Consider the following 15,471-nt stretch of genomic DNA (forward strand, 5'->3'; position numbering starts at 1 on the left):
CATAGCCATCTGCTTTTGTGACTCCAGCTGCTGGCGCAGGTCCACCCGTGCCTGTACATCCATGAAGCTTCCAAGTTGACACTGACTGGGCCGGGCTTTGCAGAAAGGCAGGCCCAAAAGGCTCACCATTGACTCCAGCTGCTTTAATGAGGGCACTGGCCTTACCCTCTGTGAGGGTCACCCAATCATTGCTTAGGGTGAGGGGGCGAGTAGGTGCAGGCAAACGAGACAGGGTTGCTAGGAGGACTTCCCCATCCCAGTGCAGTCTGAGCTTCCTCAGAAGAACTGAACACAGTGGTGGCATCTCGGGAAAAGCTGTTCATCATTTCTTAATGGGAAACATTTAACATCCCCTACCCTCTTTTCCCTAAGTCAGGCAGCAGTAGTGCATGCCTTTAATCCCGGCACTTGGGGAGGCAGACGCAGGTGGATCTCTGAGTTCAAGGCTGGCCTGGTCTACGGAGTGAGTTCCAGGACAGCCAGGGTTACACAGAGAAACCCTGTCTAAGCAAAACAAAAAACCAAACCAAACCAAACAACGAAACAAATAAAGAAGCTTTCCTTTAGTATGAGGACAGGTGCAGAGGGAGCAGGGTCTAGATAGTTCTTGGTGATGGTTTTAACAAGGAAGAAAAATAGAAATAGAAAGGGGGTGGGGCGTGTAGCTGGGTTGGTAGAGCGCTTGCCTAGAGTGTATGATGCCCCTCGAACACGTGATGCCCCGGGTCCTAACATGAGCTCTGCATAACACTGCATGATGAGTGCACTTCTAGATCATCCCTCCAGCACAGAGAGCAGGGGACCAGCTTAGGCTACACAGGACCCTTGTGATCCAGCTTGGTCTTTGGTAAGATTTTAATTTCCATCCTGGTTTGTGGTATGAAATGGACCAGTCTATGAAACTGAGCAGTCCTGTTTGGGAGGGAGCTGGATTCTAGTTCTGGCAGGTCCCAGAATAGAGCCTTCCAGAGGATGTTCCACTGTCAAATTCTCCACCAATTTTTACATAAATAATTTTTATGGATAGTAACGGTCCCTGCCTTGTTTAAAGATATTTAAGAGCTGTGGCTTTAATGTGTAGCCATTTTAACATGATGCATCCTTTTAATTTCTGAAAGGAAAAAAAAAAAACTCTCCCTAGCCCATTTTATTCAGGGTTCTTTTTCCTACCAGAAATGAGTTTTTGTGTTTTCTCTGCTGCTACATAATACAATTATGTACCTTTCAATTTTATTTCATCAGTGTGATTAATTAGATTGATGGGTTTCCTAATACTGAACTATCCTTAAGGATCTGACATAAATTCTCTTTTTAGGTTTGTTCTTAGGCACTTAATAGTTTTTGTTGCTATTGTGAATAGAATCTTATTTCCCATTACATTTTCTAATTGGCTATTGCTGGTATATAGAAAAGCTATTGATTTTTGCACATTGATCTTGTATGTAGTCACCTTGTTGAATTCTCTTATTAGTGGTAATAGTTTGTCGATTGATTTTTCTTAGGCTTTTCTATACCGGGAAAAGCATCAGCTGCGAGACCGCAGCTTCCCACTTCTGTGATGCGCGTGCCTCTTTGCGCCGCTTACCAGTGCCCTTCTCTGATGAAATTATCAGGACACCTGGCGCCATTTTGAACCGTAGGGTGGTTGACTCCAGTTCTGCCTGGGTTCTAAGTCCAGGTGGAGCGCTTATGCTGTTCTCACCAGCGCTTGCTGGCTTCTCCCTGCCTTACTTCTCATGACAGCTATTCCTTCCTTTTCTAGTTTGTTGGGAGATTTCTATTATGTCATCCCTTGGAGTTGAATTTATCAAGACAGTCATATTTGATGTTGAATTTATGTCATAAATTAAGTTGATCCCTGCCTTTTATGTGTGTGTTGAATCCAAGGCAGTGCACATCCTAGGAAGATATATTCATAGGGCTGATACATATCTTTTAATTTAAAATTATTTATCTGGGCTGGAGAGATGGCTCAGCGGTGAAGAGCACTGGCTGCTCTTCCAGAGGTCCTGAGTTCAATTCCCAGCAACCACATGGGGGCTCACAACCATCTGTAATGGGATCCAATGCCTTCTTCTGGGGTGTCTGAAACAGTGACAGTGTACTCATATACAATAAATAAATCTTTAAAAAAATTATTTATTTGATGTGTGTGTGGGTGTGCGAGCATGTACCTGTGCATGTGTGCATGCATTTGTTATGTGGGTACTGCAATCCTAAACTCAGGTCCTAATGGTTGTACAGCAAGCACTTTTAACCGGTAAGACATCTCCTCCATGACTTACATTTTTTTAGATTTATATTTTTGTTTAACTGAGGATTGAACCAAGGGCTTTGCAAACACTGGACAACATATACTATTGATGGGCTACATCCCTAACCTGCTTCTCACTGGTTCTAAATTTTGAGACAGGGTCTCACTAAGTTGCCTAGGCTGATCTTGAGCTTGGCACCACAGATAGGCCTGGAATTTGCTATCTTCCTGTCTCAGGCTCCCTAGTATCTCTGATTACATGCCTGGGTCGTGTGTGTGTGTGTGTGTGTGTGTGTGTGTGTGTGTTACTACAATGCTCAAGTTTGCTTAGAGCTCAGACTCCTAAGTGCTAGGATTAAACCTGTGAGCCACTGCATCAGGCTTTGCCTTGACGTCACAGAGATCCATCTGTCTCTGCATAGCGAGTGCTGGGATTAAAGGTGTGTGTGCCACCGTGCCCAGCCCAAGTTGCAGATAATTGAAAGCCACCATATGGGTGCTGGGGACAGAACCCAGGTCCTCCAGAAAAGCAGCAAATGCTCTTAATCACCAAGTCTTCTCTCAAGCCCTTGTTTATTATTTATATCTTTTGATGAACATAAGCAATTATCTTCATCACAATATATTTACTAGTATACGGAATACACTCAGGAGTAGAGTTTCTGTGACAGGAAGTCTCTGTATGTTTAATTTTAGTAGACAGAATCAAACAGTGTTTCTAGGTGGTTATAATTATTTAACTACCACCAGCAATGTGTTAGATTTCTGTTATTCTACATCCTCACCAACACTTAATATTGTCTGTCATTTTTCTTTTTCTTTTTAAATTTCTCTTTCTTTCTTTCTTTCTTTCTTTCTTTCTTTCTTTTTTTCTTTCTTTCTTTCTTTCTCTTTCTTCCTTTATTTTATGTGAGTACACTGTTGCCCTCTTCAGACACACCAGAAGAGGGCATCAGATCCCATTACAGATGGTTGTGAGTCACCATGTGGGTGCTGGGAATTGAACTTAGAACCTCTGGAAGAGCAGTCAGTGCCCTTAACCACTGAACCATTTCTCCAGCCCCTTGTCATTTTTTCTTTTAGGCCGTACTTGGAGGGGGGCAGGAGATAGCGACTACTAATATGGGAGTCAAGAGTAAATAGACTGATAGCTGTTAAGGCAGTTGAAATGACATACTCCCTTGTGAAAACAAGATAAGGGCTTCTGGTCACTCTTAAATATTGACAACCTAAGAACGTAGATATGTGGCGTGGTATGTGTGTGTGTGTTATTATTGCTTCCATGAAACACCATGACCTAAAGCAAGTTGGGGAGGAAAGGGTTTATTTGGCTTACACTTCCACATTGCTATTTATCACCAAAGGAATTCAGGACAGGATTTCAAACAGGGTATCATCCTGGAGGCAGGAGCTGATGCAGAAGCTATGGAGAGGTATTGCTTACAGGCTTGCTTCTCCTGGCTTACTCAGCCTTTTATAGAACCCAGAACTACTAGCTAAGGAATAACACTGCCCACGATGGGCTGGGCCCTCCCCACTGACCACTCAGGAAGAAGACGCCTTACAGCTGGATCTTAAAGGCAGTTTCTCAGTTAAGGTTTTCATCTATCAGATAACTCTAGTTTGTGTGTTGACAGTACAGTGTGTGTGTGTGTGTGTGTGTGTGTGTGTGTGTGTGTTACATTATACTGGCAAAAAAAAAAAAAAAGAAAAAAGAAAAAAAAAAAGAAAAAAAGGAGTAAAGATTCACAACCCATTTTAGGGGAGTTGTAAATTAAATAAAGAAGTTAAGAGCCTGACCTGGTGGCACATTCCTGTAATCCCAGCACTTGAGAGGCAGGGGGATCTCTGTGAGTTAAGAGGCCACCCTGGGTGGTGGGGAAAGAAGAGGGATAGAAAGGGGGAGGCAGAGAGGGAGGGAGGGAGGGAGGGAGAGGGAGGGAGGGGGAGAGAGAGAGAGAGAGAGAGAGAGAGAGAGAGAGAGAGAGAGAGAGAGAGAGAGAGAGAGAGAGAAAGAGAAAGAGAGAGAGAGAGAGAGGACAGAGTCCTTCTATCTTACTCTCTTGGCAGCTGGAGAAGTTAGTTTAGCTCTGCTTTGAAAGTTTAGCACAATGGCAATGCCTGGTAATATAGAGAGGCACTGAATGAGCAGAGGCAATTACTATCATTAATCCAGTTAATTAAGAAAAAAATAATGTCCCAGGCACTGTGCCATTGTTTTACACGGGTTATTGGTATTTCACTTAAGCAGGAGCTGTTACAATTTTCATTTTGTAAACAAATTAAGTGTTTTGAAATAGGTTTTGAGAAAATAAGTGACTTTTCAATGTCACAGAGTTCTCTTCGGGTTTTCTTTTCATTGCCCGGGACACAATGTAGAGAAATAGAAGGTAAATGTCAAAAGCAAGCCCCGCATCGCCTCGCGCGGATTCCTAGGAGCACAGCAAGCGAGCAACTCAGCCTGCCCGGTAGCTTGCACACTGGGTTGCCAGCCGGCTCCTGTTTGTCTAAGCACCGACCGGAAGTGTTTCTAAGGGTTGCGTTTCTACGACGCACAGCCGGAAGTTTCTATCCGTGGGTCTTCAGAGAGAGGTAATTTGAGGAGTGGGCTACAGCTGGGGGACTCAGGTGTGGATCCCCGGGGATGGCGAGGCAGGGAGGACAGTGTGACCGTAAGGGACGCCTGCGCGGGGAGGCCGAGAACGAGGCAGCACCCAAACCTGGTGTGGACCATTCTGGCTCTGGCCTCTTCACCCTGCCCCCACTTGGAGCGGGAGTTGCAGGGACACCGCCCCCTTAACGGTAGCAGTCTTTCTGCAGGTACGGACCCTTGACGTCGGGGTACTACCTCACCCCTCGGGCGTGATGGCTACGGGCGCAGATGTACGAGACATTCTAGAACTCGGGGGTCCAGAGGGAGATGCCGCCTCTGGGACCATCAGCAAAAAGGATATTATCAACCCGGACAAGGTAGCAGGGGTATTTGAGCGGGCTGAAGTGTGGGTGAAGGTGTTGGCGAAGGGATGGGGAAGGGGTGTTACCAGAAGAGAGATGATGGAAGTGATAATAAAAGGAGAGCTACAATGGAACAAGAAGCATGCCACCCTTAATGTGATGAAGAGGGGACACTGGGAGGTGGGGACCAAAAGAGTGGGGAAACCGCCAACGGACGAGAGGACTTAGGGAACCTGACACTTGTAAGTTGTTGGGAAGAGAGAGCAAGACATTGTGACAGTCTTGAGGTGAGGGAAGAACTTTCTTCCCTGATAATTCAGACACGAGTGGGGAGAGGAAACCTGTGCAGACGGTGTAGAGACGCTCCCATGAGTGGGTTCCCGGGACTTTAGTTCAGCATTTGTTTGTTCAGGTGGGTCTGGGCCATCATTTTTTCCCCCTGTGGTTTTCTTCCCAGAAAAAGTCCAAGAAGTCCTCAGAGACCCTGACCTTCAAGAGGCCTGAGGGCATGCATCGGGAGGTCTACGCTTTGCTTTACTCTGACAAAAAGCAAGTATTGGAATCCCAAGTCCTCGTGTTTCTCCCAGCTCACCAGGCATAGCCCCATGTCCCTATTTTCTCTTTTTCTACTCCCCCCCCCCCCCCGCCCCTTGCCAGTATCCCCAACTAGGGCTCCTCCTGCAGGACAGCTCAGTGTCTTGCTCCAGGACACGACTTCCTTATTCTGGGGTAGACTGAGCTTCTTGGCTTCAGAGGTTCTTCACACACCTGCTTCTAACCTTTCACCTCCACTGCCAGGGATGCACCCCCACTGCTGCCCAGTGACACTGGTCAGGGGTATCGGACAGTGAAGGCGAAACTGGGGTCCAAGAAGGTTCGCCCTTGGAAATGGATGCCTTTTACCAACCCAGCTCGAAAGGACGGCGCTATGTTTTTCCACTGGCGACGAGCGGCGGAGGAGGGCAAGGACTACCCTTTTGCCAGGTTCAATAAGGTGAGTTGCTGACAGAGCAAAGCTGAGCCACTTGCTGAGTTCTCCAGTCTCCCAGGGCTGGCTCCAGATGTGCTCAGTCCCAGCCTCGGTTACCCACTCGGTTCTAGGTCAAGTGCTGCTCGTGGGTTTCTTCTGCCTGTTGCATTCTGCCCTTTCCTGGATCTCCTGTGGGTTTTAGTGGCTTCCCTTGGCCCTTCAAGTACTGCTGCTCCTCACAGCTGCATCCTAGGTGCAGCTTTCTGCTTCTCCATGCTTCTTCATTGTTCTCCTTTAGCTCTGTTACTTCAGCAGCTAATGGCCTCACCCCAGAAGATCTCATTTACTAATACCCCTTTCTGAATGTCCCATGGGTGGCTCACATCAGAACTCCTAACCCTTCCTCTATTCCTATTCAGTGCGAGGGAACATTTCTACACTGTGGCCTGTATTGCACACTTGGAACTCATCTTTGACTTGGCCATTTCTCTTAGCTTTGAACAACAGGACAAAGAAGTGGAAGGGGATGACATGCATGTAAAGAAATAAATTGAATTCTGGCAAAGAACTGCTGCCAGTACGCTGGAACTAGAGCTGAATGACAGGAAATGAGAAAACAGGACATTTGCTGGAGGTGTAGAAGAGGCCTGCGTTTTATTCATTTATTTGGTATGTGTCAGCATTTGTATGACACATGCCCAACAGATCAGAGGACACCTGAGAGCTGGGCCCCAGAGATCAAACTTAGGTTGTCCAACCTTCTGAGCCACCTTGTCAAACCTAAGAGTGGTCAGGGAGGGCCTCTCTGGGAAGGTGGTATTTGTTACCAATCAAATCTCTGCCTGTGCTCTTCACCCTTTATGGCTAAGCACCGTAAACCAAGACCAGTTAGTTTTTTTGGTCTAGATTGTAGAGCCTTTCCTAAAGCAGGGCCTTTTCCAGTCTCATCCAGCCATTGAGAGGAAAAGCTAGAGTAGGCTAGGATTGTATAGCCTGTGGCTAAGGTACAGTGTGGCTCAGAACAGTCTAGAATTAAGACCTTAAAACACCAGGAGCTCAAACTCAGATTTTTCTCAGTGTGACATATCTTGTGCCTGGGGCCCTCTCTTTGATGGCTTATAGCTTCTTAGACTGAGCATAGTCCAGTGTGGCTCTATCACATTCATTCCAAACCAGCGTGTCCTCCCTCCCACTATCATTCTTAGGACTCTAGGGGCCAACTGATGGAGAAGCTAGACTGACAGAGCTCACTGAAAAGGTGAAGGATTTGAGGGAGGGGGAGGGACTGGGAAACACAGACGTTCTTTTATCTTTAAAAAAAACACTCAGTTTGTATTTAGTACTTACTGTTCCAGCATGTTGAAGCCTAAACATTGAGAACAAAAATAAGTCAGACAAAGTATCTGTCCTTAAAAATGTTATGTTATTGAGAGACGGGGATATGGATATAGTTACAGTCCAGTAGGAGATAAACTACTCAGAAGGCTGGAACGTTATGGGAGTTTCCTTGATGATGGTACTAGGTACAGTGATTCATTTTCCTTCATACACATAAAACATGGCGAAGAAAAATATGAAAAGAATATAAGGCCCGGGGGCTCCTGCAGCCAGGCCTACGCCAAGGTTGATCCCTGGGGCCCAGGTGGTGGAAGGAGAGAGCAGACTCGGAAATGTTGTCCTTTGACCTCCAGGATCCCATCCCACACACCTGAAACAAAGCTGCAGTTTAAAGTGTAACTTTAAAAGGCTCACATGTCCTGGCTGCACTGGGCATTCCCGCATACCGATAGAGCCTAACGCTCCATGTAGGGTCATGGGAGGGAGGTGTGGCTCTGTTGATCAACAGTCACCATGCCAGGTGGCCCTTAGCAACCAAGCTTAAGAACTTGGAGCCACTCATAGATTTTAAAGTAGAGTCAGGTCAGGACTGGATGAGTTCTGGCAAGCTCTGGGTGACTATAAGATTGAGTGAATTCATGTTCTTCCTCTAAAGCTGCTCCCTTGAGGGGCCTTACTCTCTGTGACTCTCCCTCTGCTCCTCTGAGGGGTTTTACTCTCCTGACTCTCCCTTTGCACCTCTGAGGGGCCTTACTCTCTGTGACTCTCCCTCTGCTCTTGCTCAGGACAGGAGTCCAGGAGTCACTGAGGGTGGCACCCTCCTTGGCTCTTCATGCCCAACTCTGGGATTCCCTGTTACTCTCCAGCCTCTAGGCCTGTGCCTTCTCTGCTGCTTTGTTTGGGCTTTTGGCTTCTCCCCTCCACCACTGCTGAAGGTGGCTGCTTAGTTTCCTACTCTTCTTTCACTCCAGCACCTTCTCTGCTGCTAGGTGGTCCTAGATGCAAGAAACAGGACTTTAAAATAATTTTATGTGTATGAGGGTTTGCCTGTCTCTGTCTGTGTACCACACGGGTGCAGTGCCTGTATAGGTGGAAGAGGAGTTGGAACCACTGGGACTGGAATCATAAAGGACTGCGAGCTGACACGTGGGTGCTGGGGGGTGGGGCAAATCCAGAAACAAGACCTTTAGTCTCCTTAAAACTAGCCTCATTGGATCATGCGTGTCACCCTTAGCTCATTTCTAAGCTCCCAGAAGGGGGTGCACTCCCTGCAACAGCTGGTTCATTGCCATAGCAGACTCTCTTCTCAGCTCACTGTTTCCCAGCCAGGTGTGCGCACACATTAGAGTATTTTCATCTTATGTCCTTTTGTCATCCCCTGTTCTCCCTCACTAGTTCACTTCTATTTAGCCTTAAGGTTTACTTAGCCTGGTATGGAGGTACATACTTGTAGTCCCAGTATTTGGGAGGTGGAGTCAGGAGGAACAGGAGTTCAGGATTATCTTCAGATACATACTGTCAGGGCCAGCCTAGGCTACAAAATAAAAACAAAACCAGCACAGGGCTAAACAGATGACTCAGTAATTAAGTCTTCCAGGCTGCTCTTCCAGACTGGGGCTTGGTTCCCGGCAACCAGATGGGTAGCTCATAGCTACCTCCAACTCCAGCTTCTTCTGGACACCCAATGCCTTCTGGTCTCCATAGTCACATCCTCCTCAAAACACACACACACACGATTAAATTACGAGGAGGTATATGCAGCCAAGTCTGGGAAACTAGATTTACCAGAAAGATGTCTGAGTGGTCAAAAGGATGAGAATGTTCAGTTGGTAGAAGGTATATGGAATTAAGAATAAAGTTGAGGGAAAGGAATGGCCAAGCCTTGCTCTTGAACTTATGAATTATCTAGAAGGCACTTTATCTCAGAAGTTGATCTAGAACAGCATCTTTCTTAGGAACAGGCGAACGATCTTTTCTGTTGTAGTCCAGCGTTGACTGAGAAAGATATTAGGATTTTAAGAGAACACAAGTTCATGTTTATATTACATGAGTGGACACACAGTTGTGACATAAAAGTGCTTCTTTGTTTCCATTCTTACTGTAGGTCTGCCCTGTACGGAGCATGGTGTAGATGTTTGCAGATAGAGAACTGATTGGAAGAGGACTGCAGGGCGGCCTGAGTACAACAGGATAGTGCTGTGCTACTCTGAATGGCTTGTGGCCATTGAGAGATGGGGATTCTGGAGGCAAAATTAAGGAAAAAGTAGGAATTGAAAGATGCTTCCAATGTCAGGTGTGGTGATGTGTGCTTGTAATCCCAGTGTTTGGGAGACTGAGGCAGGAGGACTGCTGTGAAGTACAGCCAGTGTGGTTTCCACAGAGTGCTGACCAGCCAAGGCCACTTTACCAAGGCTGTGTCGACAACAAAACAGAAAGGTAGACCATCTTTATACACGGGCTTCTGATGCTGGCTTTGGTGGCAGTGACTGAGGTGTGGATTGGGGATGTTTGAAGAAGAGGGATGAATGCAGTGTTGAGCATATTAAGGTTGGGGATGTGTGACATCTGGTGGAAGTGTCCAAGAGCCTGCCGTGCTTTGAATTCATGCAAAACTTCCTGTTCTAGCCCAGCACCAACTCCTTCTTAGACTTCTGCCCTGTGACTCAATTGTGGTGAGATTGGTAACTGAAAGGGCACCCAGGCAGGAGGAATATGGGCCAGGAGAGGAAGGGGCATAGGCGCTAAGTTTCCCTGGAGAGGCCCAACATTGAAGTACTCTGAGACGGCACATTTTACTGTCACCACTGGGTGGCAATAGTGCTTCAGACAAGGCTCTGGGCCTTTCCCTGTCTGATGGGTTTGTCATTCTAGAATTGACCCTTGGGTGCCTAGAAGTGCTTACAAATCAGATAGGAGCTTGTGGCCCATTCCAAAAGATGGTAAGTTGTCCTGAGTGAATCAGGTAGGCCACTGACCCAGAGCCTTACAGGGAGGGCCTCTGACTAATCAGACAGGGTCTTCCCTTCCAACAGGCTGCTCCTGGAGGGATACGGGGCTGGTAATAAACAGGAAGGGTGTGCTAACATGGCAAGCCTGCTTGGACATACACAAAGGAATGTGGTCCCCATGTCTTTGTGCCAGTAGACGGTGCAGGTGCCCGTGTACTCAGAGCAGGAGTATCAACTCTACCTTCATGATGACGCATGGACTAAGGCAGAGACTGACCACCTCTTTGACCTCAGCCGCCGATTTGATCTGCGCTTCGTAGTTATTCACGATCGGTATGACCACCAGCAGTTCAAGGTGAGCTGGTATGCACTTGCCTGAGTGCCCAATCCTTCTGCCATTTCTTCCATGCTCCTCAGTGTTCCTCTCCATGTGTCTTGATCCTCAGAAGCGTTCTGTGGAGGACCTGAAAGAGAGGTACTACCACATTTGTGCCAAGCTTGCCAACGTGAGGGCTGTGCCAGGCACAGATCTCAAAATACCAGTGTTTGATGCTGGACATGAGAGACGGCGGAAGGAACAGCTGGAGCGGCTTTATAACCGAACCCCAGAGCAGGTCATAACCTCTTCTACACCTGAAGCCTTCTGCTCTCCACTCTCCATGGCTCAGCTCTCACTCCCCCCAGGCCCCTTCACCTCCAGCCCATTTCCATGATCCCTGTTCCTCCCTTCTCTGCAGGAGTCTCCTTACCTCTGGTCCCTCATAGATAACCTAGTGTCCCGTCAGCTCCCCAGCCACCTGCTTCCACACAGCCCTCATACACACGGAAGCATTTCTTGCTTTGCAGGTGGCAGAGGAGGAGTACCTCCTACAGGAGCTGCGTAAGATTGAGGCCCGGAAAAAAGAGCGGGAGAAGCGCAGCCAAGACCTGCAGAAGCTGATTACAGCAGCAGACACCACTGCAGAGCAGCGGCGCACGGAACGCAAGGCTCCCAAGAAGAAGCTACCCCAAAAGAAGGAGGCTGAGAAGCCGGTGTGAAGGCTGACCCAGCAAGCTCAAGGGGGGAGGGGTCACCTGGCACAGGGTCCCCAGCTTCAGTGGGTATTCTCAGAGTATCCTGAGTTATCAGGTCCCTGGGCCACTCCCCGTGACACCTAAGGCTCCTTAACTCTTCTCCAGGCTGTCCCTGAGACTGCAGGCATCAAGTTTCCAGATTTTAAGTCAGCAGGTGTCACGCTACGGAGCCAGCGGGTGAGTCACCTCATGCAGTATTGGGCCCTTGGATCCAGGTGGCCTAATGCTACAGCTCTAAGTCTAGAGCAGTGGGAGAGGGGGCTATGGACCTCAGGGCATGGCCAAGCCTAGTCTGCCTTTACCATTCTCCACTTCTCAGCTAGTTCCATTTCAGCCACAGCTACACCCATGGGTTACCTATGTGCCTCATCCCAAGAGGTGGAGGACTTAGCTACCTTCATCATTGCAGATGAAGCTGCCCAGCTCTGTGGGTCAGAAGAAGATCAAGGCGCTGGAACAGATGCTGCTGGAACTTGGTGTGGGTGAGTGATGCTGAGCCCCACAGAATGACCCCTTCTCTCAGAGCCTAAGCAAGGGAGGGCAGTTCATGTTTCAGGCATTTGACCACAGTCCAACTTTGTCTTGCTTGCAGACCTGAGCCCTACCCCCACAGAGGAGCTGGTGCATATGTTCAATGAGTTGAGGAGCGACCTGGTGTTACTCTACGAGCTCAAGCAGGCCTGTGCCAACTGTGAATATGAGCTACAGATGCTGCGGCACCGGCACGAGGCCCTGGCTCGGGCAGGAGTGCTGGGGGCCCCTGCTGCAGCAGCAGTGGGACCAACCCCGGCTTCTGCTGAGCCAACAGTGTCTGAATCTGGACTTGGTTTGGACCCCACCAAGGATACCATCATTGATGTCGTGGGTGCACCCCTCACACCCAATTCGGTAAGAGCCTGGACAGGCTTGTGGGGAGCAGGACCTGGCTCTGCAAGAGAACACATCGTTTACAGAGCCTACTCTCTCCAGTGCCTTCAAGGGAATGGTTGCCACTGTGAGGGGCGAGGCTGACGACAGGAGAGGGTTGACTATTGGGCCTCTTCTCTGAAAAATGACAGACTAAGCCTTGAGTCCAACCTCAGAGGCTACTAACCTCAACACTTTTGTCTCTTTAGCGGAAACGACGGGAATCGGCCTCCAGCTCATCTTCTGTGAAGAAAGCCAAGAAACCATAAGGGGCCATCCGAGTTGGTGGTATGGTGTAAATAGAGCTGTTACTTTGGACTTGGCTGATTCTGTTTCCTCACTTCCTCATATCCTTGACTGGAAGGACAGCCTGATATATCAATTGATCACTACAGCAAGTTCCTAAAGGCTTGCTTGCAACGCCCACATTAGGCCCTTAGCCACTTTTGAGTTGCCTAGACCCTGCACCTCGAACACTTGTGGTTTTACATTTAAGATGATCTTGCACACGGCTGGGATCTCAGCAGTTTTGGCAGATCCAGATATTTCCCACCTCCCACCCCAGCCCTGCCCCCAGTTTGTGTAACTTTGGTGAAGGCGTTGAAGGTACTATAGTGTCAGCTGCTCACATGCTGATGGCTTTGTATAGAGATGAAGCCTGGAACATTGGCATATCAACAGCCTTAGACACCAGGGTGGCTCCAGACACACCAGGACCTTGTTTCCCCGACTTTATTCAAGTGGCACGTTCACAGCAGGGATGAGGGGAGGGTGGACACAAGGTGGGGCCTGATCTGTCCTGGAGCCCTGGGGGCACCACACACCATGCACTATGGATGGGAGGGGCACAGGGAGGGCTTGGTGGCCCCAGCAGAAGCCTGTGGACTAGGGAGAAGGCAGTTGAGTACCTGGGTTCCCCCTAGCCCAGGCCTATAATGGCAGGGGCTAATACTGGGCTGAGACTGAGGAATGGGAGTGGGGTGGGGCACAAAGTGTCTGCTCCAGAGGGGCCAAGTGGCCAAGCCCTCACACAGGGCACAAGCCTGTAGGGCAGCTGGGGGACACTCTGGGCGCAGAGCTGTGCCACTCTCCCTTTTCCCTCTGGTGAGGGAGAGGAGGATTCTGGTTTGGGCCAAGCAGCTACCCTGTCCTGCCCCATCCCGTCCTCTGCCAATCAGAAGGGCTTTGATGTCTGCTTGAAGATGAAGCCTCGGTATGCCAATGTCTTCATGATGTTGGCAATGTTCTTGCAGTCATCTAGAAAGAAGAGAAGACATTTAGACGGGCCAGATTCAGGAGCTATAGGCCTGAGAAGGACATCTCTGGCTCTGATGACAACATTGCTAGCCTTGGGTTGGGCTGGGTGATACTGGGCCTGCAGGAAGCCCGGACTCAGTGCTTCTCAGTCCCATAATTCATGCTGGAAATTGGCCGCTGTGTCCCATCCCGGCCCCAGTGGTGATGTATGGGCGCCGTCGCAGTAAGAAAAAGGCAGAGTAAATGTGTAATTTCTCCCTTGACGGCCCCTGGCCGCTGGGCGATCCTTCTTGTTGCCGCCACATGGGGACGGCCTGTCCGCCACACTCCGTCTTCCCGCCACCCGCCTTGATGTCTCCATTTCATTACTGTGTGGCCATTCATCACACCCACAGCCAGGGTGACTTTGTCGGTACTTGTGTGTGTCGGGGGGGGGGGGGGCGGGGGGGGGCGGACGACGGACAGACTGTGGCCCAGGCAATACTCAACTGGTGACAAGGCACAAGACTTGGCATGGCTGTGTCAGAACCCTGGTAAACACCTGCCCTGGATACCTGTCCCCATGTAGCTGCTATCAGCCTGCCAGACACACGCAGTAGTCAACCTACAACCTGCCTGTCTGAGTAGGCTTAGCAGCTGGTAACCTTTTGGGACCTTGTCTGTGCTCAAATATCTGGTTAAATAGTCTATATATGTTAGACTCTATTAGTTTCTCTGGTATTGGCCTCTGAAAAACTCCGTGCTGTGAGCTGTTGTAGTAGCCTGGAGGCTGTAGGGACTCTGGGGACTTTGCAAGGATAGGACTAGATGCAAGAAGGGGAGCAACTTGGAACTTGTCCTACTAGGGAGTGGTTCTCAGCCTGTGGGTCAAATGACCCTTTCACAGGGGTCACATCATATCCTGAATATCAGATATTTACAATTCATAATGCTAACAAAGTTATAGTTATGAAGTAGCAGAACTGTATTAAAGGGTGGTAGTGTTAGGAAGGTTGAGAGAAACTGCCCATCTACCTGGGTTCAGCTTCCCAAAGCAGTCCCCAACCATCTCCTCCTCCTTTCCCACCTCCCTCCCTTGTCCCTGAGCCATCATCTCATTTCACAGATGCTGTGATGCAGAAGTACCATACAGTGATGAGGTAATCAAGTGAGGGGTGGTGGTGAGGTCAGGAGGCCTCGGAATCTTTGCCTTCCATTGAGCTATGCTTGCTCTCACTAAGACTGTATGTGGCCTAAGAAAGGGGACCTCTGATGTCTCATTAACCAGGGATCTAGAGCAGGCCAGTTAGTGTAGATCCTGTCTTAGAAGGGTTCAATATGTATGTACCTATGGTGGACAGAGATGTGGGGAGTTGATATCGTGTTTCTCCAGGGACTCAGGAAACCAGTCAGGACTGGTCTGCTTTGAGGCAGAATGGGGAGAAGACAGATGGGTGGGTAGTGGCGGCCATGGCAACTCCAGACATGACCCATCCCCGTGGTTTATGGGCCGGACACGCACCCCGCTCAGCGGAGGCCCTGTCATTTGTCTCCCTTAGTGAGTGCGCCAGTGCGGTGGGGGTAGAGGGAGGAGTGTGACAGGAGAGCTGAGCAGTTGACAGGAATAGGACAGGAGCTGTGGGGCCAGATGCCGCGATGGCATCATTGAGAGAAGAGGGAACCTGGGACAGAGGGATGTTTTCCCCAAATAAGCCTAACCCTGTCAGGGCACCTCACATCCTTCCTGTCTTCAGCGCTCTGGAAGACCATGGCCGCTGTGCATATTAAGA

General features: G+C 49.0%; 2 protein-coding genes across 8 annotated transcripts in view; one reads left to right on the forward strand and one right to left on the reverse strand.

Annotated features, from left to right (window-relative positions):
- Positions 1 to 4,771: 4,771 nt before the first annotated feature.
- On the forward strand, positions 4,772 to 12,763 carry Dmap1 (DNA methyltransferase 1 associated protein 1). 2 transcript variants are annotated; one of them, XM_021159301.2, is made up of 11 exons: positions 4,772 to 4,846; positions 5,075 to 5,224; positions 5,667 to 5,758; positions 6,008 to 6,203; positions 10,662 to 10,820; positions 10,912 to 11,079; positions 11,312 to 11,497; positions 11,645 to 11,716; positions 11,949 to 12,021; positions 12,132 to 12,427; positions 12,655 to 12,763. In XM_021159301.2, exons 2-11 carry the CDS (start codon positions 5,120 to 5,122, stop codon positions 12,712 to 12,714), a joined length of 1,407 nt encoding a protein of 468 aa, XP_021014960.1. In that variant the 5' UTR covers positions 4,772 to 4,846; positions 5,075 to 5,119; the 3' UTR covers positions 12,715 to 12,763. The 2 variants fall into 2 exon arrangements, with proteins under 2 accessions (XP_021014960.1, XP_021014961.1); XM_021159302.1 differs by having other exon boundaries at positions 4,804 to 4,846; positions 5,064 to 5,224.
- Positions 12,764 to 13,159: 396 nt separating this feature from the next.
- Positions 13,160 to 15,471, reverse strand: part of Eri3 (ERI1 exoribonuclease family member 3) — a 124,127-nt gene continuing 121,815 nt past the window's right edge. For all 6 annotated transcript variants that reach the window (XM_029476773.2, XM_085839044.1, XM_085839045.1 and 3 more), the window contains one exon: positions 13,160 to 13,702. In XM_029476773.2, the coding sequence (XP_029332633.1) occupies positions 13,620 to 13,702 (83 nt within the window). In that variant the 3' untranslated portion in view covers positions 13,160 to 13,619. The remainder of the gene's footprint in view (positions 13,703 to 15,471) is intronic.

This window comes from Mus caroli, unplaced genomic scaffold (assembly GCF_978045245.1).
Source record: "Mus caroli unplaced genomic scaffold, Mus_caroli_1 scaffold_6, whole genome shotgun sequence".
In the NCBI taxonomy this organism is placed as follows: domain Eukaryota; kingdom Metazoa; phylum Chordata; class Mammalia; order Rodentia; family Muridae; genus Mus; species Mus caroli.

Bases quoted from the DNA above. Each gene is read 5' to 3' on its own strand.
- Dmap1 (XM_021159301.2), top strand. From the start codon at position 5,120: ATGGCTACGGGCGCAGATGTACGAGACATTCTAGAACTCGGGGGTCCA. The intron at 5,759-6,007 runs GCAAGTATTGGA...CTCCACTGCCAG, and splicing joins TTGCTTTACTCTGACAAAAA to GGATGCACCCCCACTGCTGC. The intron at 12,428-12,654 runs GTAAGAGCCTGG...TTGTCTCTTTAG, and splicing joins CACCCCTCACACCCAATTCG to CGGAAACGACGGGAATCGGC.